The 27,575-nt window shown below is 42.4% G+C and overlaps 1 protein-coding gene across 8 annotated transcripts in view; it reads right to left on the bottom strand.

Moving 5' to 3' along the window:
• FN1 (fibronectin 1) overlaps positions 1-27,575 on the bottom strand; it is a 75,639-nt gene that overhangs the window by 21,069 nt on the left and 26,995 nt on the right. For 4 of the 8 annotated variants that reach the window (XM_083471522.1, XM_083471523.1, XM_083471524.1 and 1 more), the window contains exons 12-30: positions 27,401-27,544; positions 23,431-23,552; positions 21,867-22,044; positions 20,342-20,518; positions 19,735-19,863; positions 19,530-19,619; positions 18,211-18,405; positions 17,527-17,799; positions 15,777-16,043; positions 12,093-12,187; positions 10,889-11,057; positions 9,711-9,797; positions 8,835-9,026; positions 6,159-6,431; positions 4,780-4,962; positions 3,737-3,826; positions 2,967-3,236; positions 1,291-1,407; positions 70-234 (exon numbers count right to left, since the gene is read on the bottom strand). In XM_083471522.1, the coding sequence (XP_083327648.1) occupies positions 70-234; positions 1,291-1,407; positions 2,967-3,236; positions 3,737-3,826; positions 4,780-4,962; positions 6,159-6,431; positions 8,835-9,026; positions 9,711-9,797; positions 10,889-11,057; positions 12,093-12,187; positions 15,777-16,043; positions 17,527-17,799; positions 18,211-18,405; positions 19,530-19,619; positions 19,735-19,863; positions 20,342-20,518; positions 21,867-22,044; positions 23,431-23,552; positions 27,401-27,544 (3,216 nt within the window). The remainder of the gene's footprint in view (positions 1-69; positions 235-1,290; positions 1,408-2,966; positions 3,237-3,736; positions 3,827-4,779; positions 4,963-6,158; positions 6,432-8,834; positions 9,027-9,710; positions 9,798-10,888; positions 11,058-12,092; positions 12,188-15,776; positions 16,044-17,526; positions 17,800-18,210; positions 18,406-19,529; positions 19,620-19,734; positions 19,864-20,341; positions 20,519-21,866; positions 22,045-23,430; positions 23,553-27,400; positions 27,545-27,575) is intronic. The other 4 variants (XM_083471525.1, XM_083471527.1, XM_083471528.1 and 1 more) reach the window with 1 other exon arrangement.

The raw sequence follows: 27,575 nt of genomic DNA, 5'->3' as shown, positions 1-27,575 counted from the left end.
TAAAAAAAAGAAGAAGAAGTGAGCAGATGGAATAAATAGTTCTTAAATGTCCATTTGTCCTGGCCTTACCTATTCTGTAGTCGACAGTGACTGGTTTGCTGCTGGCAGGACTGTCTCCACGTCCAGTGACTGCATACACAGTGATGGTATAGTCTGTTCCAGGCTTAAGTCCGGGGATCGTCGCAGTGGAGACATGTCCAGGTACAGTGAACTCTTGAACAGGCCCACTGCCACCTATGAGCAATAGCACAAGATGGTCAAAAGCTCACAGCTGTTGTTAAAATGACGGTGGTGGTAGTACATAGAATCATGGAATGCGGGGTTGGAAGGGACCACGAGGTTCATCTAGTCCAAGCCCCTGCAATTCAGGATTATTTTGCCCAAATCCACCACCCTGAGATCAAGAGTCTCATGCTCCACCAAATGAGCTATCCTGCCAACACCTAGGAGCCGAGGGGTCTTGGGCCCCCCTAAAATATTTGAGGGGGCTGCCCCTCTGAAGTTGATGGGCATTGCCATTCAAATGGTGTGTGTGTGCACCACATCAAGTGATCAATTATTTTATTCAGTTTGGCACTCCTGTCCCAGGTGATGACCAAGCCGGTGGGGCCAGTGGGAGTGACATGCAGATCAAATTCAATAACTAAATTTGCAAATGGTCTTTATCCCCAAAAAGGGTTCAAAGCAATGTGCAGAAAAATTAACAAGTAATAAAACAATCATGTATAAAATACATAGAAAGTAGCATTACAACCCCCCCCCATGGCAATTAATGCCACCAGGATGCCTAAATTAGATCCTTGTAAGGCACATGGTGTGGGACTGCCTTTGGAAAACCCATGAAGATAACTGTCTCAGGTTGTGTTTAGTACCAATTAATATTGTGTATAATGATGACAGACCAACAGGTGCAGAAAAAGCCCTCTCAAATGTTAAGTTTTCAATACTTTCAAATTAAGGGGTACACAAATGTCCCCTCCCACACATATACAGCCCCCACCACTGACATTCATCTTTTTAGCGTTAGTGTGAAAGGGGTTTGATACCCACAAGACGCTCCGTGTAAGCATCAGCCCCTTTCCCTTGAACATGCAGCTGTCAGGGCTGCGCCAGTCGCTCTGATGCCTTTTACCTCCCTTCTAACTTGTATTTGAATTGTAATTATCCAGTATCTATCAGAGCCACAGCAGTCATTCAAAGTGTTGCAGTGTTTTTAAGTCACTTAAAACCTTGCCTCCAGAGTCTTGCTTTAACTTCTAAGACGAGGTATTAGGACCATCTAGCACTGACCTGTTTCGCCATATGTGATCCTGTAGTATCTGACGGTAACGGCAGGAGCCTCCCAGGTGATGACCAGGCTGGTGGGGCCAGTGGGAGTAACGTGCAGATCTCTTGGAACATCAGAAACTAGACAGAGGGGTTTAAGAAAGGGAAAATTAGGAATATTCCGCATCCTCTCAGTTCACATGTCATACTGTACAGTGCAACTGCCCAGTAAAGCTTTTAGATTCCTTTTGGAGACATCTTTCTAGACAAGGTAGTATTTTAGAACTACCCGTATTTTTCGCTCTATAACACGCACGTAGTTTTTAGAGGAGGAAAATCCGTAGGCATGCCACCCGTAGGCATTCCCTCCATAACACGCACAGACATTTCCCCTTACTTTCTAGGAGGAAAAAAGTGAGTGTTGCGGTGCAAAAAATACGGTATATTCTGCACTGGTTCCAAGGCAGGCAATGTTTCATCATTGTATTCCCCCTCTGAGATGCATCACTAGCACTTGCCGTTTATTGGAGCGGAAATAATTCTGAAGGAAAGTAGCTAGCCAAGCACCACCCTGCAAGCCCACTAGAAAGCTGCCATTTAAACCCATATCTGAATCTTCAATTGGGTTTTGATTCTGTGATTGTACCAAGAATCCATGGAATTGAGTACTGGACTTGTGATATTCAGCACTTTGAAAACCTATGGCCCAAAGCAGACAATATAAAACACTGAAAGTCACTGAAAGTCGGGGGCGGCATGTCCTGTTTCACCGCTTGAGGCAAATGCCCTGCCACTGCGGCCACCACTTCTCCACCTGCCCTGCCACCTCTGCTGCTGGCAGAGAAGTGACCCCGGCATTGGCGTCAATTTCAAGCAAGATCTCGGCAAAATCATAAGATATCTTTTCATGCTCCGCATGATCTCCCACAATTCCATCTGAAATTGGTGCCAATACTGACACTGCTTCTGCACCAGCGACAGAGGGGCCCTGGTGGGGCTGCCGCCTTGAAGGTTTCTGCTGCCTGAGGCTGCCACCTCAGTGCGCCAATTGTAGAGCTGGCTCTGCTCAAAGTCCTGCTTACTCTCTTCTACTTTTTCCAGAAATGCTGTTTTTTTTTTCTTTCAAAAATGCAGCAACTTGAAAAATCACTGTCTGCGTGTGTCCCTACCTACACATGAAGGGATTGGGAAACTCAATACAATGTCACTTATTTTGCCTCCATGTTACTGGGAGGAGCAAGGGACATGAAGCTGCTGCTTTCAGCATCGTGTACATATGCTGCATATTGTTTAGTTCTGTTTTCTAGTCTTTTCTTAACACCTGCCAAAACTTTCTAGTTCTGGAGGCCACACTGATAGGGTTGACAATGTGCCTGAGGAAATCTCAGAAAGGATGAAGAGAGGCCTTGACTGGGTTCCTAGCAGTTGGCTGCAGTCCCTTCCACAACTCCATGAGTAGCAGAAGCAGAATAAAACTGAGGATGATTTCTATAACTCTTGAGCTGCCAATCAAAACCATCCTGTAAACCTGTAGGTTCTTACTGTTATATGGTCAATGCCTCACTTGCAATCCGTAGTGAAATTTCTTGACTCAATTTCTTCCCCTGAGCTGTTAGAGGAATTGACCATATCTAAGTTCCATTCCAATTAACTCCGTGACCTGGTCTCAAGAACTTAAAAGCTGTATTTTATTTTCTTACCTGTACTTTGCTGTCCCATCAAAGGCAAGCTCTCCTCTTTGCCATTGAATGCAGAAATGCTCACCACATACTCAGACCCTGGAACCAGGTCAGTGAGTGTGATGGAATTGCGAGATGGAGCAATGCGGACTTCTTTGGGTCTGCTTCCCCCTTGCTCAAGGGAATGGCGTATTTTGTAGCCAGTGATGGTGGCACGAGGAGCAATCCAATGGACGGTGAAAGAATGGGCTGTTATTTCTGAGAAATCAAGCCCAGTTGGGGAATCAAGGCCTATTTTCATAGGAAAATAAAGGAGATGTAAAGCAGCTGAACAGTAAAGTCAATGTCGTTTTTTTGTAGAAAAAGCATGCATATACATTGGATATATATTAAAATAGATGGGGAACATTCAGACAAACCAAAGTCCCATCAACCACAGCTCTTAAAGATGTGGGCCATAATAGGTTGTTCAAACACCAAACCCTTCCTCCACTGAAAGGGGAAGGAATAACAACAGTGGATGGGGCTATGAATGTGGAGTCCTGAAGTTATGGAATTGTATTGGACCAACTTCAACAGAGCCATCATGGCATGATAGTTCTTTCTAAAATGGGCTTGCTAAAACCAATTTGTAAAGCAAAATCTACACAAAAATTTTCAAAATCCTTAATATTTTTGAACAACTGAAATAGCAGAACAATCTTAATAAATTGCTACCACACAAATCTCATTTGAAATAAAACTAGTAGAAAGAAAGTGAAGACATTTTCAATATTTGTCATTCTACAGACCTGTTTTCTGCTCTCCGCTCAGAGGTTTACTCTCACGTTGTTCATATACGCTGTAAACCCTGATCAAATACACAGTGCCAGGGAGAAGATCTGAAGAGTTAAAACAGCCACGATTTAGGATATTTAAATTTCTCTAGAAACAATTGCAAATCTCAGCTTTTTACCCAGCAGAGCTCCTTTGCTAAACAAAAATGGTCATTTCCAGCTATGTTGTTTAGCAAAGTTCTAAATGTTACATTACCTGAGCCTGCAGCATTATCTGCTGAAAAAATTGCTGGTTCCCCCCGACCCAATGGACCTTTCCAGCCTACAAAACAAGTTTCTCACTCTCTGACAGTTTTGCCTATTGTCATTTATTCACAAAGCATTTCCAGGTAGAATTTCCATATTCTTTACTGCTCTGAAGCTTGTACTGTTTCCATATCTACCTCCATCAACAAAACTCTTTAATTTTTTCTACCAAGGCCTTGTCAAATTGTGTACTTGTCAAAAATGCACATAAGAACTAAAGTACAAATGGCAGCAACTCTTTAATTCTGACATTCATTTTCACTCTCTGGGAGAGATGAGAAACACTGCCAGCAGAAAACGTTTAACCTAAGAGCATCTCAGAGAGTTTAGGCTGGGTCAGATGTGTCATGTACTGTTGGCCTACCAGGACTGGGGACAGAGGTCATATTCTATTGTGGGATGGATAAATTCCAAACAAACAGAAACATAATTTTTCAGGGCTACCCGACTGTGTATTTATAATTTAATGCAACATGTTTCTTCCAGTACATGATTTCCTCATAAGACTTTTTGCACAGAGTTTAAAGTAGTAACTACAAAGAGAAAAATGAAATAGAGGCCATCAAAATGAGATTTGGTGAACTGAGGGGAAAACAAATGAAAAATAGCCATAGAAAATGCATATAAAGAGTGACAGCTAGAGTCTAAAGTAGACGTCTAGCCAACCATCTCCCCCAAAGTCTACCAATTCCAATATCAAATCACATCAGTTTGATGACTGGATAAAAGGTATCAATGAAGCAGTCTCTTACTTGTTAAAACCACTGCATTGTCAGATGGTGAGATAGACAGCTCTGCAACATCCTCCTCTTTCTTCACAGGTGAGAAACGAACGAGGAAGTTGGTCAGTTCAATGGATGTTGGTGGAGTCCAAGTTACTCTTATAGTGTCATGGCCCACATTGGTAAAACGCAGATCAGTGGGAGGAGGGACAGCTGAGGTAAAAGGACAATATTTTCAGTAATTTTAGAAGCACCGGAATTCGATTCAATAGTGTTTCAAAAATATACAAACAATCCCATGCAAAAAAAAAAGGGGGGGGAGGAATCCATTACAAAATCAAACCCATGCAAATGTACTACTAAACTATGTTTCATTCCATGAAAGTAAGCTGCAGTAATCTTTCAGTCTTTCATCACACAGTTAAAGCTGATGTAAAGCACCTTTAGCCTCTCAGCAAAACCGTTATGGATTCCAAATGTATTCCATAATACTACTTTTTTAAAAAAGAAAAAAGACAAGCAGTGAGTTCCCGTATTGTTGTCTTTTGCCTATGGATCTTGCAGTCCATCTCAAATCAGAGAGGCCCAATGTGCTCCACAGCAGCTCAGAGACGGGAAAAGGCACCACTTCCATAACACTAACATGCATACAGAGGGGAGGATGAACAATAGCTGTGAAGTCTCTAGGACTCCACAACTACTTACATAGGAAAAGGTTATAAAGCCTTACCCAGCTAAGGTGAACATACTAGTCTTTCCATGCAAAACAAACTCCCAGGTCATTTTCTGTACATGCACTACAGAGGTTTCAAAGACTGCCATGCCTGTCACTAGCGTGATTGGAGGATGCCTTCTTCCCCAGACCATTTTGGGGAAATCACTTGAACACTTGGGCCACTAACTGAGGATTAGGACAATGGACTCCAAGATATTGCTTTTGGATTTGGATTATTTCATTTATCTCCATTGTGGCTAGGAAAGGCAATGTGGATACGTCACATAGGTTCTGAAACTTCTGAGACGTGGGTTCAAGCCCAGCTCAGATATGCACTGTGAAATGATAATAAAGCTGTGAGAAGAAATGTTAAAGAGAAATGTTTTCTAGCCACAAAAACATTAGGAGATAAAATTGCAAAAGCCAAATAAATTATCATCCCCTGAGAATTTGGCACGATGCTTCAACCTGTTATTTAGATGCAAGATTCAACCTCAAATTGGTGGAAATACTAAACGGAAATTATGTGTATAATGCTGTATATCTGTTCCCATTGAACTTCCAAAAATGTCCCCTGGCCACCTCTCCCTAAACAAAGCAAGAGGCCCATTTCTCCACTGAGAAAAGCAGTCGTCCAAGCAGCTAGTGACAGCATGAAACAGCCCTCTCAACACAGGAGGTCTTCAACAATCACCAGTTTGCTGAGTCAGCGTAGCAGGGGCACTCTCTCCGCCATTAATGAGTGTGATTACGCTGATCTCATAATCAATGCCCGGCTCCAAGCCTGTGACCGTATAGTGTCCCTCTGAAGAGTCCACAAAATCTTCAGAAATGGGGACACTTTCTCCTGCTGCAGCTACTGTGATGCGGTAGCCAATAATGGTGGAGGCATTTAGTGGGGTCCACCTCAGGCCGATGCTTGTATCAGTTACGTCGACAAAGCTTAAGTCAGTGAGGTGGGGCACCTCTATTGTGTTACAGAGCAAAACAGGGAGCCAAAGACAAACGGAGGCAAAATACAACAGGAAGGAAGAGAGAGAAAAAGCAGTGATCATCAGTGAATTCAGCAGTGAATTAAAAGTGAAGAACTAGCGAAGTAATTGTGGTGATATGCGATATTTCCCTATGAAAAGCAAGTCCACCATTTACAACATACAGCAATGGGTTAGATAGCTATACCCTCTTACAATACCTGCAAAACATCTCTTCTGAATGTCATTAGAGATGTTCTGCAGGATTTGCAGCCGATTCTCATGAAACACTCTGCCAGCAAATATGTTTTCAGGATGGAGCAAAATGGCACCTGCTCCAGTATATGTAAAACAACAAAGGAGCCCATCTCTGGGGGGTGGGGGGAATCAAATTGGCAGGAATGTATGAGACCCTATCAACTAATGATTGAGCCCCACAGTCTTAAAAGTTTGCTTCTCCAACTAACACATATGCTTGCCCGTACCAAGTTTTCCTTGTACAAATCATTAGTGGTTAACGACAGCTTGCCTGGGTTATACATGTTCCACACAGATAATCAGGTTCAAATTGTTTTGCCAGATGCAGTATTACTCGAAAGCAATTGCCTTGGTTAAATATTCTACTTTCAATTAGGATAAAGTGGGGAGGAAACAGTTTCTATGTGTCATGTCACAGACCAGAAGGCTGTAGACTTATGGGTGGGGGAAGTTGCCAACCAGTACACAACCGAGAAGGCACTTTAAAAAAAGAGCAGCTAAGGGGACTAATATTGCTTCTTTCATGTCTGCTTTTTTGACCTGCACTACAGACGTTCACTCCTATCAACTTCAGTATCTAACAAAGCCATTCTTTTCTGAGTGCAAACTTTTAGAAAGATCATAGCCTTGAAACATAATCCTACCTCACTTTGTGTTTGAATGTAAGCAGTTTTGAGGCGCTTACGTAAAATATGTTATGTGCTACTATACTATAGAGGGATGGGAAGGATGTTGAAAGGGACACAGCCTGTTTCAGGGCAAATGTGTGTTTTAGTTTTCTTTGGTGGGAGGAGTATACAATTCTTAAATTGATAAGGAATCTTTCAAAGGTGGTCTACATCTGGTGCAAAACATTGGTTTAATAATTGCAGAACCTTTTTCCATTCTGTTATGGAAAACCACTGAGCAGAACTGAAAAAGAAAGTATCAATTTTCTACCAAATAACCACTTATCTTTGTGGGATATGCTTACCATATCACCTGTAAAGAAAGCACTAAAGACATACAAAAAGTTTTCCCCCAGTGCTTCTTTGTGTTAGAAAGTGGCATTGGGTTAAGGACCTGATTGCTGAATTAACTCAAACCAGGGTGTTAGTTGCCCATAGGAGCAAAGAGAGACTCAACAAGAGCACAGAAATGCCAAGCAGTGTTAATGGCAAGCATCTGTGAAACACAGGAGCTGGGAGCCATTGGGGTGGGGGGTGGGGATAAGGCAAAATCCCATAATGACAGGTTTGGGGTTTTACAGCACTACAAACATAAGGCTAGACTGAGACATCCCAGACCATCATCTTCTACAACAGAAGAAGGGCAGGGTGTACATTTTCAGTCATAACACATACTTCTGAGCACAAATAAAGAGCAAAGAGATACTTTTTCTTGGTCTATAGCTGCAATCATATGCACATTTACCTGTGAGCAAGTCTCACTGTTAATAAAGTAGGGCTAACATCTGAGTAAACACAGATGAAGGCTTAATATTTTACTAGGGATCAACTGGATCAACTTGCTCATTTTGTATTTCATGATATCTGGGATCAGCATGGCAACAGCTCAATACAGAGACGGTACTCTTGACTCTTGAGTGAGCTTATCCAGCAGCAGAGAACATTGGTCCTCCACCAGAATCTTTGTAAACCTCAAGCACTGTTGATTTTCAATGGGCAATGTCACCTGAACAAATAAGAACCTTATTTTCTAAAATATTATTCACACCTCTGACCATTATTAACTGGTACTTGATCTGGTTTGTCTAGATTTGATACAGCAACATGGAAACCCACACAAAATGTAACATATGAATAAAACCAAAATGTTTAGTGATCCATTTCCCCTGAGTCAGAGGCAGCGAATCCAAGGCCAGTCTGCTCACCACTGTTGTATACCTATGCAAAGTAAGACAATAGTATAAAAACCATATGGAATGAGCAAATATGTTTGTCTTGGTGTCCAGGGCTGTGATCCTAATTAGAAGTAAATCGCAATGAAATGAACGGGATTTATTTATGAATAAACATACACACAACCAATGAAAAATCTTCACCGAAAGATGTTCAGGTACGGCTTTCATAAGTACAGAAATTTATAGGACGGCTCCCTGTGAAATTTGTCAAATCTGCTGCTCGGTTTTTAGATTTTACCTTGTGTGATGGTTTCAAAGATGGGTGAGCTCTCCTGGTCATCCTTGACTGTGTAAACACTGACATTGTATTCCACTCCGGGACTCAGATTTTCAAAGATGCAGGATGTCTGTTCAGCATCAACTTCTTCCTCCAGAGTGAAACCTTGCTGTCCATTTGTAGGGACAGTAGTAATTCTGTATCCAGTTACATCTAAAGCACAGAAGTAAAGGGCTTAGTTGGCACTTATACTGTACTTCCTTAAAACTAGACAGGAGCGCAGCTATTTAAAGATGTTAAATGGTCTTAAAATCTGGAAATCTGACAGCCAGCAAGAAGGTCCCCTCCAATTGCCTGTGACACATAATTGTTTTCACAGAATGTGGGGCAAGTATGAAGCATTCTGATGTTTCCATTTGTTATAGACTTATAGAAATTGCAGGAATATATACTTTCAATATAATCCAATGAGATGTGCACAGCGGTCTTCATGAACATACTGAGGCACAGCTCTATGGTGTGTTTCAATGTTAATTTTCTATTTTTCTGCTAAAGACATTATTTTTAACACAAATCTTGTGAAAGACAACCTTTTAAAGGTGTTTGATAGCTTTGAGGGGGGCATTCACAAAGAAATGCAATACATTGTAGAAGAGTTAGCATATTCTTACCCTCCTTGTTTTCTTAGTGGGCAGATTTCAGTGGTGCTATTCTTTTTCAAAATGCCCTCCTTTCCCCTCTGTACTAGAAATGGCACAATGACAGATGTATCCAGTATCTGGTTAACAATGCCCCAAATGACAGCTCAGCTTGGTATAAACCAAGCAAGTAAATGAGCAGGATTGCTGAGGATCTTCAGTCAAAAGGGCAGTTCCTAGCCATGCACAATATAAATACCTGGAGATGTGCTTCTTTCCCACGAGACAGTGAGGATTCCAGTTTTGGGGTTGGAATCAAGTTCCAAGTTGGTTGGTGGTGACAGAGCTAGAAGTAGTAAAATCATTGTTTTAAGATTTCACTAGATAGGCAACAGAAAGAGTTTTCAGTATTAGTTGCTTTTTTCAAAAAGGAAACTCAACGTGACTTACAAAAAACATTAAAAACAATGATTAAACAGCCCAAACTACATACATATAACATGTATAAATAGAATAGACTCAAACGCCACCCCACCCCACTAAAAGAGAAGCAGAAAGTTAAGATCCAAAGGTATGGATAAACAAGAATGTTTTTGCCCGGCGCCTAAAAAGAGATCTTCCCTGGGAAGATCATTTCATAAACAAGGGGCCACCACAGAGAAAGCCTATTCTCACGCTGCCCCCCTCTGCACTTCCCTTGCAATGCAGGGCGCAGATTAGATTATGTGGGGAGAGACAGTCCTTGAAGCATTGGGGGCCTAAACTGCATATGGCTTTAAAGGTAAAAACCAGCATTTTGAATTGGGCCAGGAAATCTTCTGGCAGCCACTGCACACAGGCCAGGATTGATGTTATGTGCTCAGACCATCATGAGCAACCTGGTTGCAGAATTCTCCAACATTTGCAGTTTCTGAAACATCTTCAAAGGCAGCCCCATTACAGTAATCTAACCTAGAGGTTACCAGAGCAGAGACAACACAAATATATCCCTGTCCATATAGGGTAGGGGTGGTGGGGCCAGCAGCTGAAGCTGATGGAAGGCATTTTGCACCACCAAAGCCACCTGGAAATATAAAACCTGAACATCAAGAGGTTCTTCCAAGAGCTATTCTTCCAACTTACACTGTTTTCTCTGGGTCATGGACTGCCCTGCTCTCCAACCCAGCAGCACCTCATGGCAGTCTGATCCTGATGGGCTGGTCTGCTGGAGGTGTCAGGATGTACCAGGCCCAGGTTAGCAGGAAACAAGTCTTGTCTGTGGTAGGAATACACCTGTGCTACCCCCTCTTCCACATATACTGGCTCAAATCTGCCCGATTTATTTTACAAAGAAACCACTCCAAAATAATTCCACAGACTTCTGTGGGGGATAAAGGCTTTGGGATCTTTGGCCCAAGAAAGCAGTGTTCATTATGGGATAGTTAAAATATGTCATACGTGTAACTATTGTCTTGGTGATGGGTGTGATCCTCTCTTGACCGTCCATGAGTACTGTGATGGTGTAGTCGTAATGCACCCCAGGAGTCAGACCCGAGATGACAATGCTCCCAGACTCAGAGATGACCTCCCTTGGAGCTTCTCCACCTTGGCTTGGTCGCACACCCAACTGCAGTAGGAAAAGAATGAAGAATTATTCACAGCTAACAATGGCTGCTGTAGTATGTACTCCTGTGAAGAACACCAGTATAGCTTAATGTGGATGATCAAAACTATTAGCAGTTGAATTCTGCAAAGATATATGCATGGTGGAACCCGAGCTTTCTGAGAACTTCAGGATTTCATTTCGGAAAAGTAGATATCTAGTCCTCAGTATTTTAGAGAGCAGAGACTAAAGCAGGGAGGAAAAGGGAAAGAGTTCTGTGGCTCTAACAGCTTCTGGTTTCTCTGCTGACTTTCCATTCCTAGCATCTTGCCTCTGCTGCCCCTTCTCCCTTGGCTTCTTAACCACTCTATCAAAAAACCCCACAACAACTCTATCTGCAACCAAATGAAATACCAAGTTTGGAAGTGTTTAATTATTTCTATTAAGCAATTGTATGCGCTGTAGAATTGTTCATTCTGGGCTCAGAACTAAGAGTTTTCTTGAAACACAGCCTGGACTTTTTTTTTTTTTTTTTTTGGCACAAGAACTACTAGAACTAAGAATGATTAACAACAAACACGAAATCTTACGCACGCTGGAGCAAGGTTCCCTTTTTGCACCAAGGCCACATTAGCAGGATAACATATTTTCCTGAACAACATTTTCACAACTTCATTTCATCAGGATGCTCTGTGTGTGTGTGTGTGTGTGTGTGTGTGTGTGTGTGATTTCTTGTTAATTTTTGCTTCTTTGTTAGCTGCTTAGGAGATTACATTCAAACCACTTTTAACTGTGGATTTTATAAGTTATAAACAAATGTTTGTAGCTGCTCCAGGAACCTTTGAATGAATGCCACCTCCTTTAACTTCTAATCTGGTACATCAGGCTTAAAACAAATGACGTTCAGCCAGTGTATCAATTGCTACTACAAGTTGTCAAATAGCCATGAGCCCTTTTGAACCAGGGGTCTCTCCCCCTGCTGAGGTAGATTGGTTTTCATGTTTGTTTAAGTGATACCTGAAGTACTGGTAGGGTGGGAATTTGCGGCTGTTTTCTTACCTTAAAACCAATTCTTGGAGCTGGTGTCCAGGTAATAACAATAGATGTTTCTGTCACTTCAGTGGTATAGTGAGGAACAGAGCCTGAGGGCTGTACTGTAAGATGAAATCACAAAAAGAGCTCCCATTTAAACAATATCACGACACTTAGAGATGCCAGCTTGCCATGAACTGTATTTTATATTTTGCCTCTTATTGTAAGAGTGTCACATACAACATCTGTTGCTGTAATATTTTTATTTGTAGTATGGAATTTCCTTGGACTAGTTTATTTATTTAATTTGTCAGTCGCTTATCTTGCCCAGGGCAACCCAAAAGTGACTTACAACCAAGCAACTAGTCAAACCCCGCATAGATACTGTACATTAAAACCAAAAAGAAAGAGAAATACATTAAAAGCATCACACCCTAAAAAGCTGCAGATAATTAAAGGCCAAAGCCCTGGTTATAGAGGAAAGGTTTTGGCTGGTGCCTCAAGAGATATAATGCTGGAGCCAGGTGACCCTCCCTGGGAAGGACACCCCACCCCAGAAAAGGAGGGCCTGAGAATCTGAGCACAAGGTCAGAGCTGGTTCCTACGGGGAGAGGCGGTCCTTGGACTATTGTGGTCCTGAGCTGTTTAAAGCTTTATAGGTCAAAAACCAGCACTTTGCGTTGGGCTCTGACACTGATTGGCAGCCAGTGTAGTCGGGCCAGGATTGGAGTTACAGTGGTACCTCGGATTGCAGACACTTCAGGTTACAGGTGCTTCAGGTTACAGACTCTGCTAACCCAGAAATAGTACCTTGGGTTAAGAACTTTACCTCAGGATGAGAACAGAAATCGCGCGCCAGCAACGGGAGGCCCCATTGGCTAAAGTGGTACCTCACGTTAAGAACAGTTTCAGGTTAAGAACGGACCTCTGGAACAAATTAAGTTCTTAACCCGAGGTACCACTGTATATGCTTGAACCGTCCTGCCCGGTTAGCAACCAGGCCACTGAATTCTGCACCAACTGGAGTCTTCAGAGGCAGTCCCAAAGTTTGCAGCGGGAGGTGGGCATTCTCACCAGGAAATTAGTCCTGTTATAAAGAGTAGTCTACAAACTCTGTCCTGTGAGCTGGAACCCAAATTCCTACAAAGATGGTCTTTAAGCATACTATGTGGGTAACCAGAGAGGCATAGGAGCATATTCCATGCCCCCAGCAGTTATCTCTCCATGAGAAGGAAAGAGGGTTTAGCATTCTCTCAGCTCTTCCACAGGTTCATGGTGCAGTCAAGTAATTTGAGACTCTGGGTTTGATGGTCTGGTGGTGGTGGTGGGAATGTGTACAAAATGTGAGAAGCCAGGTCTGCTATGTTTGAGAGTTGTCCTCATTTTGCTGAATGGGGGCCCAGGACTTCTACCCCCAAAGTCTTCCCGTCCTGATAGCAGCACAAGCTCTTTAGCAGGCTTCTCCAGAAGTCCTGCGATTCCTCCTCCTTGGCCTTCCTATCCCCACTTTGTTTTGCAACCATTATTAGCATGCCTGCCACCACCTCCTTTCTTTCCCATGAGGAGGAGAGTTCTTGTGACAGCCCAGGGAGGCAGCCATCCCAGAAGCTGAGCCCACCCAGCGCTCAGTAGGCCAGGCTCAACTCTTTAGTACCAGGATAAAGAGTTTGCATTTCATTCCAACTCTTGCCTGCCAAAGCAGATTTAGTCATTGCCATAGTAACCAAGCTACTCTTCTTCCTGCCCCCTGGTCCTCAGGGTCATGGGCTAACCAAAGGAGATGGCTCATTCCAACAAAACACGTTTACGTGTATGAATGCATATGAACCCCGAACCAGCTCCTGGGTGCAAAGCTGGAAGCAGCCGGCATAAGGCCTGCGCACTGTGCATTACTTCTAGTTTGCAAAGTAGAGGGATCTCATTATTTACATCAGCTTCAAAGTGAGTTCAAAGTACTACCCAGCAGAGAAAGCAACACCGCATGGCTACCAAAACAACGGGTTCCCTTCCTCTGTAAACAAGTAAAATGTTGCCAATTTGGGATAAAAATCCCTAATTAACTGCCTCTGAAGGAATGTCTGCAAGACACACTGGCTGTTGTGTAGTAGCAACTTTAAGTATACACCCAAATGCACTTAATTAAATAGACTTAGGATGTGGCTCCAAAGTTAGGTCTGGTGAGCCAGATGAGCTAGTATAAAAATGTAGCCAGCTGCCCAGGAATCAAAAGCTATATTAAAAGGACACCTATATACCAAGTGTGCCCATCCCTCCCACACAGATGACAGGGTGACAACTTCTAAAATCTGTCGCTGGTTCCTTCTGGTGAAAGCTTCACACCACATCTGAGTCACAGCCTGCTATCACTTCCAGCAGTGCTAGACCAGAATGACTCTACTGGGGGGGGGGCTGGAAGCAATATTAGAGTATTAATAAGTATGTAACTTAGATCCTGGTTATGAGGCACATTTAACTTGGAACAGATACAAGCCAGTGGACAGCTAATAAAAAACCAAGGCAGCAGTTTTAAGATCAGGAAGTTTCTAAACCAAATATTCTAAAAGTCTGAACCAAATATGGCTCTTTTGTACATGTACTATGTCATTGATCAACTCAGCTTTGGCATCAGTCTGCAGCTTTAGTCTCATCTCAAAACAAATTGCAGAGACATCACCTACAGGTGACCAGCAGAGTCTACTCAGGTCAACATAACTTGTGGCATGCAAGTTGGTTCCAACAGTGCATCACCGCCACCCTGACCTTGCCACTATCCTGCCCCAGCCTCATAAGGTAAGCTGCCTGCGTTGGGTGTGCTACTCTGACCCACCACACTAGCCGCTGCTGGAGAAACCTATACCCATGCTTTGTTTTTGCAATGCCAGGAAGGCTGTTGCATGGCCAATCTGCAATCTGCAATCATATTGCTGGATCACAAGCGGTTCTGATTGGCATTTTCAGTGAGGCACAATTTCCCTTGAAGAAATACAGCAGGAATCCTAGAACTGTAGCACTGGAATGGACCCCAAGGCTCATCTAGTCAAACTCCCTGCAATCTCAGCTAAAGCATCCATGACAGATGGCCATCCAACCATTAATTCTGTCTATCACAGTAGAGTCAGGCAATTCACATAATGATTCTTGCACTTCAAGATGGCTTTTGGATCTTGTGGTAGAAATCTGCATTTCATCACACAAGGTGGCAATATGTATCCAGCAAGGTTGATCTTGCTGAGCTGTGGTCATCAGATTACTACAGGCTATGATATGAAACCAAAGCTTAGAACTCTCTCTTCAACTAACAGGTAAGTAATCCCCAAAACGTGTTAGGCAGAAGCTATGCTCAAAATACCAAGGAACAAACGGGACCCTGACCTACTCCTTTGCCTTTTGTACTGGCCACCTTAGCTACTGTTCTTAAGGAGGTTCCAATGGAAGACTGGAGTAAAGGAGTAAAAAATGGGAGGCAATTTCCAATGCTAATGGAAGGTGATCTGGTAGTATTAGGGCACAGGGAGGATCTGGCAGATTTATTATTATTATTATACTCCACTGATGACAGCAGGTATCTCAGCACACACAACTACAAACCTTACTACGTGTAACCTCTATACTAATAAATTTTTCTTTCTTTTTTTTTTAGACACAACCTCATCATAAGCCTGGGAAATATCAGGATAACTGAAACAATATCCAAAGCTGCTTCTTGCTTACAAGTTGTGAAGATTCCTGTTTCCGGGTTGCTTTGCTGGTCTCCTTTGATAGCCACTAGGGACACAGTGTACTCAGAGGCAGGCTGCAGGTTCCTCAGCTGGTATCTGGTGACTGAGGGCCCCACGGTGAACTCTTTGGGTTGCCCTCCTGTTGTGAGGCTCACAGTAAGCCGGTATCCTGCAATGCGGCTACGAGGGGGCCTCCAGGTCACCAGCACAGTAGAGTCCGTCTCATTGACAAAACGCAGGTTAGTTGGGCCATCCAGTCCTAGAAGAGAAAGCCAAACAATCATTTTACATCTTCTTAGGAAGCCATTGTTCTTCCCTCCTCCCTGCCTAAACATATAGAGCAGGGCTTCACACCACAGTTGCTACTGCTACCACTAGTCAGTATTTATTTCATAACAGCAACCTCACATCTTATGCCAAAAGTTAAGATCAGAACAGATAAAAGAAAGTACTTCTTCACACGGTGGAACCTGCTCCCAGAGGAGGCAGGGATGGCCACCAATCTAGGTGGCTTTAAAAGAGGATTAGACAAATTCATGGTGGGTGGGGCTCTTGAGGACTGCTAGCCACGCTGGCAGCAGTAATGCTTTAGAATACCAGTTGCTGAGGACCACTGGATGGGATGGTGCTCTCCTGCTCCAATCCTGCTCCCTGCTTTCCCATAGGCATCTGGTTGGCCTCTGTAAGAACTGGATGCCATTGGCCTGATCCAGCAATCTCTTCTTATGAACCACTGGAATCTGGGCTCTTATCCAAGTTGGCACCTGGATGTTTAGAGGTATTTTAAAGGGGCGCAGGTACCTAATCTTCCTTCCTTGGGTTTGTTTCTTACATAAACACATACTGTGCCAACTATTGTACTGTTCCCCATATGCAGAACGTCTTTAGTTACAGCAATTAACCATGATCACAAAATCTACAGTTCTATCCCTTCATTGCATAGCAAAGAGGCAATACTTGTATGTTTCCAAAACTTTTAAAATAAATTATGATTATATATATTTGTTGTACAGATGAAAAGGAAAGATCCATAGATTTCATAAGCAAGTATTCAATTGGTCTGAAGGACTAGTTATCTTGAAGGACTGGGGGGGGGGGTTATTCATTGGAAATCATGTCTGTTCTCTTTTCCCATATATTTCAATTATAGCACAGGATTTATGTGAATGTTTTTCAAAATGTGGTTTAGATGAAGCAATTCTGGTCATGATCATAATGAATGGAAAGCACAGTTGCAAACACCTGTTACCAGCTCTTGCCTATTAAGAATAGCTGTACTCAGCACTACTACATTTGGGATCTGGTCCATCACTGCCCTCAAAATACACAATTTTAAAACTGTATCACAATGACAGCACAGTAGATTGCTATTTTGCTTTACCCTGACAAGATCATGTGGACATTCTGCATTAAGACGTGTTTTGAGTTTTACAAAGACAGTGGCTGTGACCAAGAATCCTTCACTGAAGGTTATGCGTGAGTGCCTATGTTATGTGCACAATATTTAATTCAACAGTCTCCACCACCAACTCATGGTCTCAAAAAAAGGAAGTTTGAAGTTCAGTTGGAAGGAACTCCTGAACCAGAAAAGCAGCTTTTGATAAAGAAATTCTCTTGCTGAACTATCCTGGCCACTAACGTCCACATTTCTAATTGTAAATAAATATTTGTGAAATATTGAGTTTTCTGGCAGGATGAGGTTGGAACAAATATATAAACATAGTTAAAGAAAATTTACTTACTGGTTGTTTGTTCTCCCGTCAGTGGCTCACTTTCTGTGCCTTGCCCGAGGGCATAGACCTTGAAAACATAGGTTGTTCCAGGCAGAAGCTCTGTGACCTCAGCAAATGAATACCTAGTAACAGGCAGCCTCTGACCATGTTCACCAGGGCGGTTAACTGGGATCACTTCTACGCGATAGCCGGTCACAGCACTTTCAGGGGGGGTCCACATGATGGTGACTTTGACATCTGTGACTTCCACAAACTGCAAATCCTTGGGTGAAGGAATCACACCTAGCCAGAAAGATGCACAAAGCACACCCCTTACTGAACTGCAAAGTGACCGCAATGACGGGGGGGGCCCTAACCTGGACCCCATATTACAACTGCCCTTTTCATGCTGCCACATTTTGAAAGTAGCTGCCAGGTGGGAATGGTTTAAATGCAACCAAAACTAAGTAAAAAGAATGCCCATTACATCCCACTACCATATCACAGAGGAATTGATGTTCCCTTTTCCAATGTCCCTCAAAAGTCTTTTCCAATGTCCCTCAAAAGTCCTTCCCATTGTGTCACTCAAGAAAACCAATCAGCTTCTGGTGGAGTTGGATGAATCCAGGAAGTCCAGTTTCTCTTTCACATTTGGAGGGTGGTATAGCTTTGGAGGGACATAGGGAAGAGCAGTGGAAATATAGTAGGCACTACCTTCCTGTGGTGCTCCTGTGGTCGTCTTCTGAATGAAAATAGGAGAGCTCTCCTGATTCTCTTCCACAGCATAGATGCTAATATTGTATTGAACACCAGGCATCAAGTCACTGAGCGTCACCGAGGTAGCAGACTCTGGCAGGTTGAGTTCTGTACTGCTGCCTTCCACAGATGGAGTATAGACAATTCGGTACCCTAAGGTAGCCAGAAATGCAAGGTTAGCCCATGGCACAGAAAGAAAACCTAATGGGAGACATCTGCTCATCCCTATGTTGAATTAGCCACCGTTATTAATCAAGCCTTTATTTGATCCTGCACATTTCAGAAACTGAGGGCTAGTGAGCCTGCATAAATAAAAATTTAGGAGGACTATAACATTATGAATCACAATACTTCAGAGCCCTCTGTTTTTATTAGACAGGCAGCAGGATTGATAGTCACCTCCTGCATGCCTGAAATATATACCGTATTTTTCGCTCTATAACACGCACCTGACCATAACACGCACATAGTTTTTAGAGGAGGAAAACAAGAAAAAAAATCTAAACGAAACAGTGGATGTATGATTTTTGTGGTTCATGCTGCGGCCACAGACATGTGATCTGACGGTGAGTTTGGGGTAGCCCAGTGCAAAAAAAGGATGCTGCTAATAATGCAGGCAAGGGATTTAAGGGGAGAAGGAACACGCGTGGGGTGGGTGGAGAAGGATGCTGCTAATAATGCAGAAGAGGGGTATAAGAGGAGAAGGCTCCTTTCCTCTCCTGCTTTGCTCCTTTGAAGCAAGCAGGCTCTGCTTCTCTCCCACCTCCCTGGCTTAGCGAGCTGAAAAACTTTGCTGCTATTTAGCGAGCTAAGTGGGGAGGAGAGAGGGACAGAGAGCATGGTTGCTTTAAAGGAGCCAACCGGAAAGGAGCCGCTTACTCTCGTGTAAGCGGCTCCTCTCCTCTCCTGCTTTGCTCCTTTAAAGCAAGCAGGCTCTCTGTCCCTCTCTGCTCCCCACTCAGCGGCTCTTCTCCTGCTTTGCTGTTTCAAAGCGAGCCACAGAGGAGGGAAGGAAGGGGAACCATGGATCCTCTGCTCACGACTGCAGCAGATCCCCCCCCCGCCACCCGTAGGCATTCGCTCCATAACACGCACAGACATTTCCCCTTACTTTCTAGGAGGAAAAAAGTGAGTGTTATGATGCAAAAAATACGGTACTTTTTGGTGTATAAAGAGTTTAGTCCTCGGCTACATTGCCATGCGTTTGCCTCTCTTACAACTGAAGAAAAACAAAATGCACCAAAATTTAAAAACCAAGACAAGTAAATGAGTCAGACCTGTGATTGGAGCTTCTGGTCTGTTCCAGCTCACGACTATTGAAGTGTCATCCACCTTTTCTACATGGTGCTCAGGAGGAGCATCAGGTGCTGTTTAAGGAGAGAGAGAAATATGAAAGTCTAATGGCACAAAAAGGAAGCGACCAGCTTCAAAGGGAAAACATGGTGGCCTGGTGTCTTTCCTTGCCAAATATTGGCAACATACCCGTTGTCTGTGTGGTGGACAGAATTAAATCGTGCTCTCCCTCTTCTGAGACCTCATAGACCTTGACGATGTAATTGCGACCCGGAAGTAAGTCGGAGATACTAACTGAATTGACTGTGCTTGGAAGCTCTTTAAAAAGAACAAATGAAAAACAGGGAATGTTTGTTATGTACAAACAAACAAACAAACAAACAACCAGGATTCTAGTGCTACAATGCCATGCTTTGGTGTAAACCCCAGTGAATTCAGCAGGAATTCTTTTGAAGAAAACATGTATCAGATTGGACTGCACTGGGCACTTCTGAAAACTCCAGAAAACTGAAGTGAAACTCACTTGGCAAGAAATTAAGAGGTATGATCTGCCTGAATGAAGCCTCCATACAGTTTCAGAAAATTCTAAATAATTCATATATCTATAATTATGAGACTTATATTTTCAATAGCAGAACAAAAGTTAGGCAGCAATCCTTAACATAGCTGGGAATTCAAAGCGACTTACTTTTGAGTAGACATGGCTATGAGGATAACCATACTAGATAAGCTTTATAGGCTGAAATGAAATTAACCCTATTTATGTCATCTGCGACTGATGCTCATCCAATCTTACCCAAGTACTTGGGCTCATCCCCATCTTCACTCAGTTCATATTCCACGCGGAATCCTGAGACAGTGTCTGAAGCAGAAACCCAGGAAACCACAAAACTATTGGCTGTAATTTCTGTGATGGATTCCGAGATAGAAACCACAGAAGGAAGTGCTGTTGTTTCTCCTATCACATGAGTACCTGCAAAGCAAAATTAATATATAAGCAATAGTTTCATGGAAGAAAAAACAGGAGAAATCAAGAGCTATTGCCTTACATAGGCTTTGATTTTATACAAAAGTATGTTTTAATACAGACTTTTAATACTTTTTTATTTTTTTTAATTGTGAGCTAAACCTGATAGCAAAAGGGCTGAACAATGGGGTGATTTGGGGGTATTTCTCCCCCCCTGAATGAAACCATGACATCAATAACCCCTTGCAACTTGGGGTGGGGTGTTCTTGGCTGGCTCCCTGATGGCAGAACACTCAAGGCCTCTGGGTTGGTGTTGGGTGTTGTCGTTGTTAAAGCACAGCAGTAGATTATTTTTTTAATAATAATAAAAAAAGATTAAAGCTTCATTTATAAATCCTACGTAGTTCTTTTAGCAAAAAACTGCAAAACCCCAGAGCTCTTGAGAAGTCCATAGGCAGCATTCTAGGCAGCCTCACATTGCAAGGCCAACGGAAGACACAGACATGCACTCGAAAGGTAAGACCAAAGGGAAGCTATAGATTTTAAGATGCACAAGCAAATGTGCGTATCACTTGGCAACCTCTTACTTTAAGGTAAGAAAGACCAGGGAAACAAATACCCCCTGCACCCCTCCACATAAGAAGATATTACGGTGAAAAGTGAACTGCTTTGACTTCACCCACAAAAAAGTTCTGCATTTGCTTGTTTGCAATTTGGCAGGTTTAATCCATTGTGGAGGAGCTTGTGTGCCTATGAATCTCATCCACTTTAGCAAAAAGGTGAAAACTTTACAGCCATTTTTAGATTCCACATCATAGTGAATGGCGAACACAGAGGTTTGTTTTATACGGAGGGTCTCAGAACCTGAAACAGATCAAAGTAGGGCTGGGCGCGCGCGCGCGCGCACACACACACAGTGATATATCAGTATATCACAATGTTATTCCAGTGATATGTGTCACAATGTTGAAAGCCAGATATCGCCCAGCCCTAGATCAAAGCAGAGAAAGCACAGAGTGACAGGGAAGCAGACTGGTATTTTTTTAAAACGCACAGAAACAAGGTGAAATGTGAGGCTACTGGATACTGTTCTATGCCATTACTGTTGGTATAAGAAATATTATGGCCAACAATACTATAGAACAAAGGCTGGCCGTGTGCTAGCAACACAGCAACTATCAGAAGTTCTAATATATGCCTGTCACCTGTTTCAAGACTGAAATACATTAAAGTGAATACTACCAGCACTGCAAACCAAATTTCTTTATTATTATTATTTATTGAATTTGTATACCGCCCTGTACCTGGAGGTTAAGCATCTGTCTGTCTTGGAACAGAATGAAATAATACTTACTTGAAATAGCTGTGGTGCTAGAGGTGGTAAATTCAAAACGGGTGACCTCTCTCTGGCCATAGTGCTGAACACTAATAAGCTGCCCCTCATAAACGATACCAGGTTTCAGGCCTGAGATAGTGTAAGAATTATAATAGCCTGGGATGGTGGCCTCTTTCCACTTCACTCTAGAATTTTTCTAAAGGAGCAAAACACAGAGGATATTAGGACAGGAATATGGCAACAGAAGAAGTCTGTGTGTTTCTTTCATTATGAGGAAGATTCTCATTTGCTTCCATTTCTAAATATCATCTGCATTTCCTTTATGGGACAATGATATGGAAGGAGCAGGTGCTGCTTAAAGGAATGCAGAACAAAAGCTTCTTTCAACACTTATCTCATGGACCAATCCATATTTTGAAGAGCAAGTGGCACAGGTACCATTTTGAATGCATGGTTTGTGATATATCCACTGCAGTTCACACATGTCATGGGAGCCGGTCCAAAGACTTCGGTGAAAAGGAGGAATGCAAACCAACTAAACAAAAAACCAAACCAAACAGATCCTAGTAGTTCATATATGGCATATTCTTTTCCTCATGGTGCATATTCAGTCCCTAAATTGGCCAGAAAAAAATGTACGCAAGGCTCCTGCAGTTTGTTTGTAGGAGAGGAAATTGTGTAGTTTTAGCTTGTGTGACAAGCAACACCTGCCAAAACTCTCTTCAGTGCAACTATTAAATGTGCGGGAGCACATGCCCTCTTCTTCATTTGGTCCCCAAACAGTCTTTAGCAATCTCTTTCATTAGAAGGCTGGATCTTTTGAAGTGCCTCTATGTAACCCCTTGGAGGCCTGACGTGCAACGCATCCGTTAACTGCTGCATGTTTGCTTTTGCAGCAGGAGTGAGGTGAAGCAAGGAACCACTAGACTTCCATCTGACCCCAGCTCCCCCGACTGAGCCACTCATTGCCAAATACATAATATTTGGGACACGTTCTTGTTTCCAAGACCTAATTTCTGGCTCCCTTGGCAGCTACTTTGACACCATTCTGTTCATCTCAAAAAAGGTTCCTTCATCGCTATACAACCCAGACTAATTATGGGTCATTGGGTGGATGTAATGGCACAGTACCACTCAGCCAATCAGATTTAGCCGCATCTCTTGCCTTTGCTTGAAATGACGAACAGGAACATATTCCTGTAACAATGGCAATGACGTCACTGCCATTTTTACTGACTTCTGCTTAGGAAGCATCAGCCCAGTGATCACAGCAATGGAAAAGGCTCCCCTGTCTACCATGAACATTTTCACCAGTGCCCACAGTCCTCCACGCAAAATCCAGCTGCAAAATTGAGGGTGGGTATTTTAACCCATCTCATCCTCTTGGTTTAGGCTAGGCCACCAACCTCGGCACACTTACAGAATATAAAGATTGTTAAGTACTGAATTAAACCTTAAGAGTAAAAATTACTTCTATTGTATTGCCATGGTAGATTGCAATAACAAATTTCCCTCTGCTTGCAAGACTTCTAGATTCTTGGGACTAAGAAAAAGTTGTTCCACAAATGAAACATGTGCTTACTGGTTTCCATCGGATGATGTACTTGGAAATGTGAGAGGATTCAGGTGCAACCCACTGGACAGGATGAGAATCAGGATTAATTGGGACATCTGTGATAATAACTTGGACAGGGCCAGTAGAACCTAAAATATAATTTTTTTCCATTAGTTCACTTACAGCTACATCTATGCATCTTTTTCAAGTAAATTTATTTTCGTATTTCCCTCCTGTCTCCAATAATCATAACCCACCTACATTGTACAGTAGTATAAGGATTGTGTTCACCTTTTTTTTTCTTTTTGGCAAAACACAACACAATCTTCAAGAGTTACCGGATTTTTATTACACGACCCCTATTTTGGGGGAAAATGGGGGAAGATGACCCCCGTGTATAAGATGACCCCTGTTTTTTAACATTATTTTGGAGTAAAAAAACCTATACATGGAAAAGTATGGCATTCTTATGGTGAGATTCACCAGGAAATGAAATGTGGAAGCAGGTAATATATACAAGTTTTTGTGATGTTGGCACATCACAAAAGGAGTGTGATATGGCTGCTGCATTACACATGCAAGGGCTTTCCAATTGTATTGCATTAATTTCCAAATCAACTCACACTCAGAACTTACTGGTTCCCCTTATCCCTCTTTTATGCTCATAACAACCAGGTGAGTAGGTCAGACTGAGAGTTAGTGATTTGCCAGGTCACCCACGAGAATAAAAAGTTATTAAATTCACAGCCCCTGCTTTTCATTTTATTGATGCTCAACTCATTTTAACCTTCAGTTTGTTTGTTTTGTACCACCTGCATCAAATTTCCAGTTAAATGCTGATTCAGTACAGCTTCTGAATGAGTATATGGTGTTTAGTGAGCAAGACTTAAATCCCCACAGCACATCAGCAAGGAACTGTCTGGCTCTGTGGAACCCTCTGTTATTTTAGCAATTAAATTCTTCCTTTTAAAGAAGTTTCCCTTTGCTAACTTGTTTGGACAACTGTACAGCATACATACCTGTGGAAACTTTTAAAAGCTTCAATAAAAACAAGCCCCCTCCCATGCTGGGGCTAGCTTTGAAATGGTCTCAACTGCCAAAGAGATACTCAGGAACTCGGTTGTTTGATTTACCCCCACATTTTCCATCCATCGTGTATCTAAGAAGAGGCCTTGGCTACTATTCTGAGGGTACACATATTCCACATAACTCCTTGAGAAGGGTTGTTGCACAAGAATACCAGGACTCAATTATAGCTGCAAAAGCCAACCAGAGGAACCTGAGGACTTGTGTTTTCATTTCACATGCCTCAAGATGTACTATTTCTCTCAACAGAATACTATCACTTTGGAGTAGTGACTCTCGTGCAGGCCACACTCCACCTCATGTTCTATGTCCTGAGTCTCACAGCTCAACCAGCCCCAAAATAAGTCTTGCTATTTTCAGGGGTGCTACAGTGGTGCCCCCAAAGACGAATGCCTCGCAAGACGAAAGGGTTTTGCGGTTTTTGAGCTGCTTCGCAAGACGAATTTCCCTATGGGCTTGCTTCGTAAGACGAAAACGTCTTGCAAGTTTGTTTCCTTTTTCTTAACACCGTTAATAAGTTGTGACTTGACTTCGAGGAGCAACTCATAGAACGCAGTGTGGTAGCCTTTTTTGAGGTTTTTGGTGATTTTTGAAGCTTTTCCAAAACTTTTCCGACACCGTGCTTCACAAGACGAAAAATTCGCTAGACGAAAAAACTCACGGAATGAATTAATTTCGTCTTGCGAGGCACCACTGTATCTCAGAATTGTTATCCTGAGGTAATAGAACACTGCCTACAGGAACAAGGAATCCCAGGGTGTTTCAGCCCTGAATGCATGCTGACCCTCCAGAGTCAACATTCTTGTTCCTCTGGTGAACTATGAATCCCACAAAGTATACTTTGTCACAAAGAAGGCCCAATCTAAGAAAATCAGTCCTTAATTTTCCATCTACTACTGCCCCTCAAAGAATGTAAACTGGCAGCAGTCATGGGAAGAGTCAAATCCAGTTCTCCAGCTTCCTGTGGGAAGCATCCTCCATGTGAACAGTTATAGGAATTGTTCTGTGCAACATTGTTAACTACCTTGAACATGCCAATGGAAAAGCAGGATATTAACTCAACAAGTAGATAATCTTGAGTGGGGCTGGGAAATTGGTCTGGGCTGCATCTCATTCAACATTTACTGTTCCCATCTCAGTACAAAACACACATATTTTGCAACAGGTGGACAATAGTGCATGCATGTTTAAATGTATGCCACTTTCTACTACAAAATTCATAAAAATGGAACCCAGTTCTTTCCTGATAACTACTTACTTTTCCCAAGAAAAGTTTGTGTTACTATGGCATTCTCAGTTGGTGCAAGTTATGTGTACTCAGTTATCTATACCAGATAACAAAATGTACTTCCTTCTTCAACCTCTTGGACATTCCCTTGAATAAACAAATTAGAAGCTCCAACAAAATTATGGACTATTATCTCAGAAGAATGATTATAAACCATTCCAAAATTATAATGGACTATTAAGGAAGGAAGGCAAGGTGGAAAGGTCCTTAATTTTCCATCTACTACTGCCCTTCAAAGAATGTTGAGCTGGGAATGTTTTTCCCCACAACACTGGAGTTCCATATTGCTTAAGGAAGGGAGCCATCCACTTAGTAGGCAACATCTTACCTTCCACTTCGAGCACATACTAGCTCTGGATGGTTTGGGTCAGCACATGATAAGCACATGATGAATGGAAACCCTACCTTGCAGTGATAGGATTTAACTACCTTTTAGAACTTTCTGGCCATATAATCCGGCAGCCAAGTTCACTGACCCACAGCAAAGCAAGACAGCAAGACTGTCTAGGTCTCCCCCTAACAAAATACTATATATTCATCACTGACTCAGCCTGGAACAGAGGTTTCTTTTGTTCCTTCATCTTCAATGGCGTAGGATATGCAACTATGCTTGAGTTACACACAAGTCTTCAGACAGAGCTCAAGTCCAACCTCAAACCCTGTCTAATCCTATATTAGCAAAAAATTGGGAAGAAAAAAGACACACTTCCCAAAGCAAATCTTGCAATTCCCAGGCTATAATCCCAGAATCAATATGTGGAAGCAATAAACTCCTGCTTACTCACAAGTTATTTATTTTATGGGATAACTAGGCCACCACCTACCACTAGGCACTGTGATGCTCATCCATAAATTTAAAAGCTAGTAAAAACAAAGCTGCAAATGCGGTTTGAAAGCCCAAAGGTCAACTCAGCAGCCTCTCTTATCAATGTATGCGCATAAGGCTGGAGCTGAACAAACAAACTCGTATCAACCACATCTATGCAAAATTCCTGGAACTGGATGATCAGGACAGTTCAAACATTTTGTTCAGAGAGCTGGTCATGCCAGGTACTAAAAGCTATCATCCTTGCCACGAAGCTGTTAGAAGCAAAGAAGCAGCCCCACCAGGAGGAAAAAAAGTATCTAACAGTGAGCTTCAAAATCCATTATAAAAAAAATCAGTCTGAACAGCTAAAAGAAGGAAAGGTGTGTGCAAGTAAAGAGAAGGAAAGGTGTGTGCAAGTAAAGAGTAACCATTGCCCTGAAAATCAATATGGTGAAGAGGCAGCTGGAAGGATGCTAAAATGATAATAATTTAAAAATCACAATGTGAATAGTATAGAGACCCAAATGTACAATTCAATGGAAATAACATTAAAGACATGCAAGTTTGATTCTTGTAATTCATGGGACACATGTTTTGGACCTGATTACTTTCTAACTTCTCTCTCTTACATTAAAAATGTGATCAAAACCATAAAAGATAAGATTCTTAGGAAACAGGATTCTCTGCAAGAGAAAAGGGTCTTATGCAAAGTTCTGCTCACATGGAATCACTGAAAACAAGAAAACATGCTCAAAGGATACATACTGGATCCTTTAAAAAAACAACAACCGATTGTTCATCCCACAGCTTCTTACCTGTGTATGCGGTCAAAGGCTGGCAGTGCCACTCTCCAATGCCACGGCCATAACAGTAGCACTGATATCTGACACCATGAACGTGCTTCTCCCACGAATCCCCAATCTGGTAAAAGGTCTGGCTTTCAGAATCTTGGCACTGGTCTGGAAGCAGAAAACCAAGTGGGGAATGTGT

Source organism: Podarcis liolepis (assembly GCF_965112155.1).
Source record: "Podarcis liolepis genome assembly, chromosome: 1".
Classification (NCBI taxonomy): Eukaryota; Metazoa; Chordata; class Lepidosauria; order Squamata; family Lacertidae; genus Podarcis; species Podarcis liolepis.
This window is presented reverse-complemented; position numbering and strand designations above follow the sequence as displayed.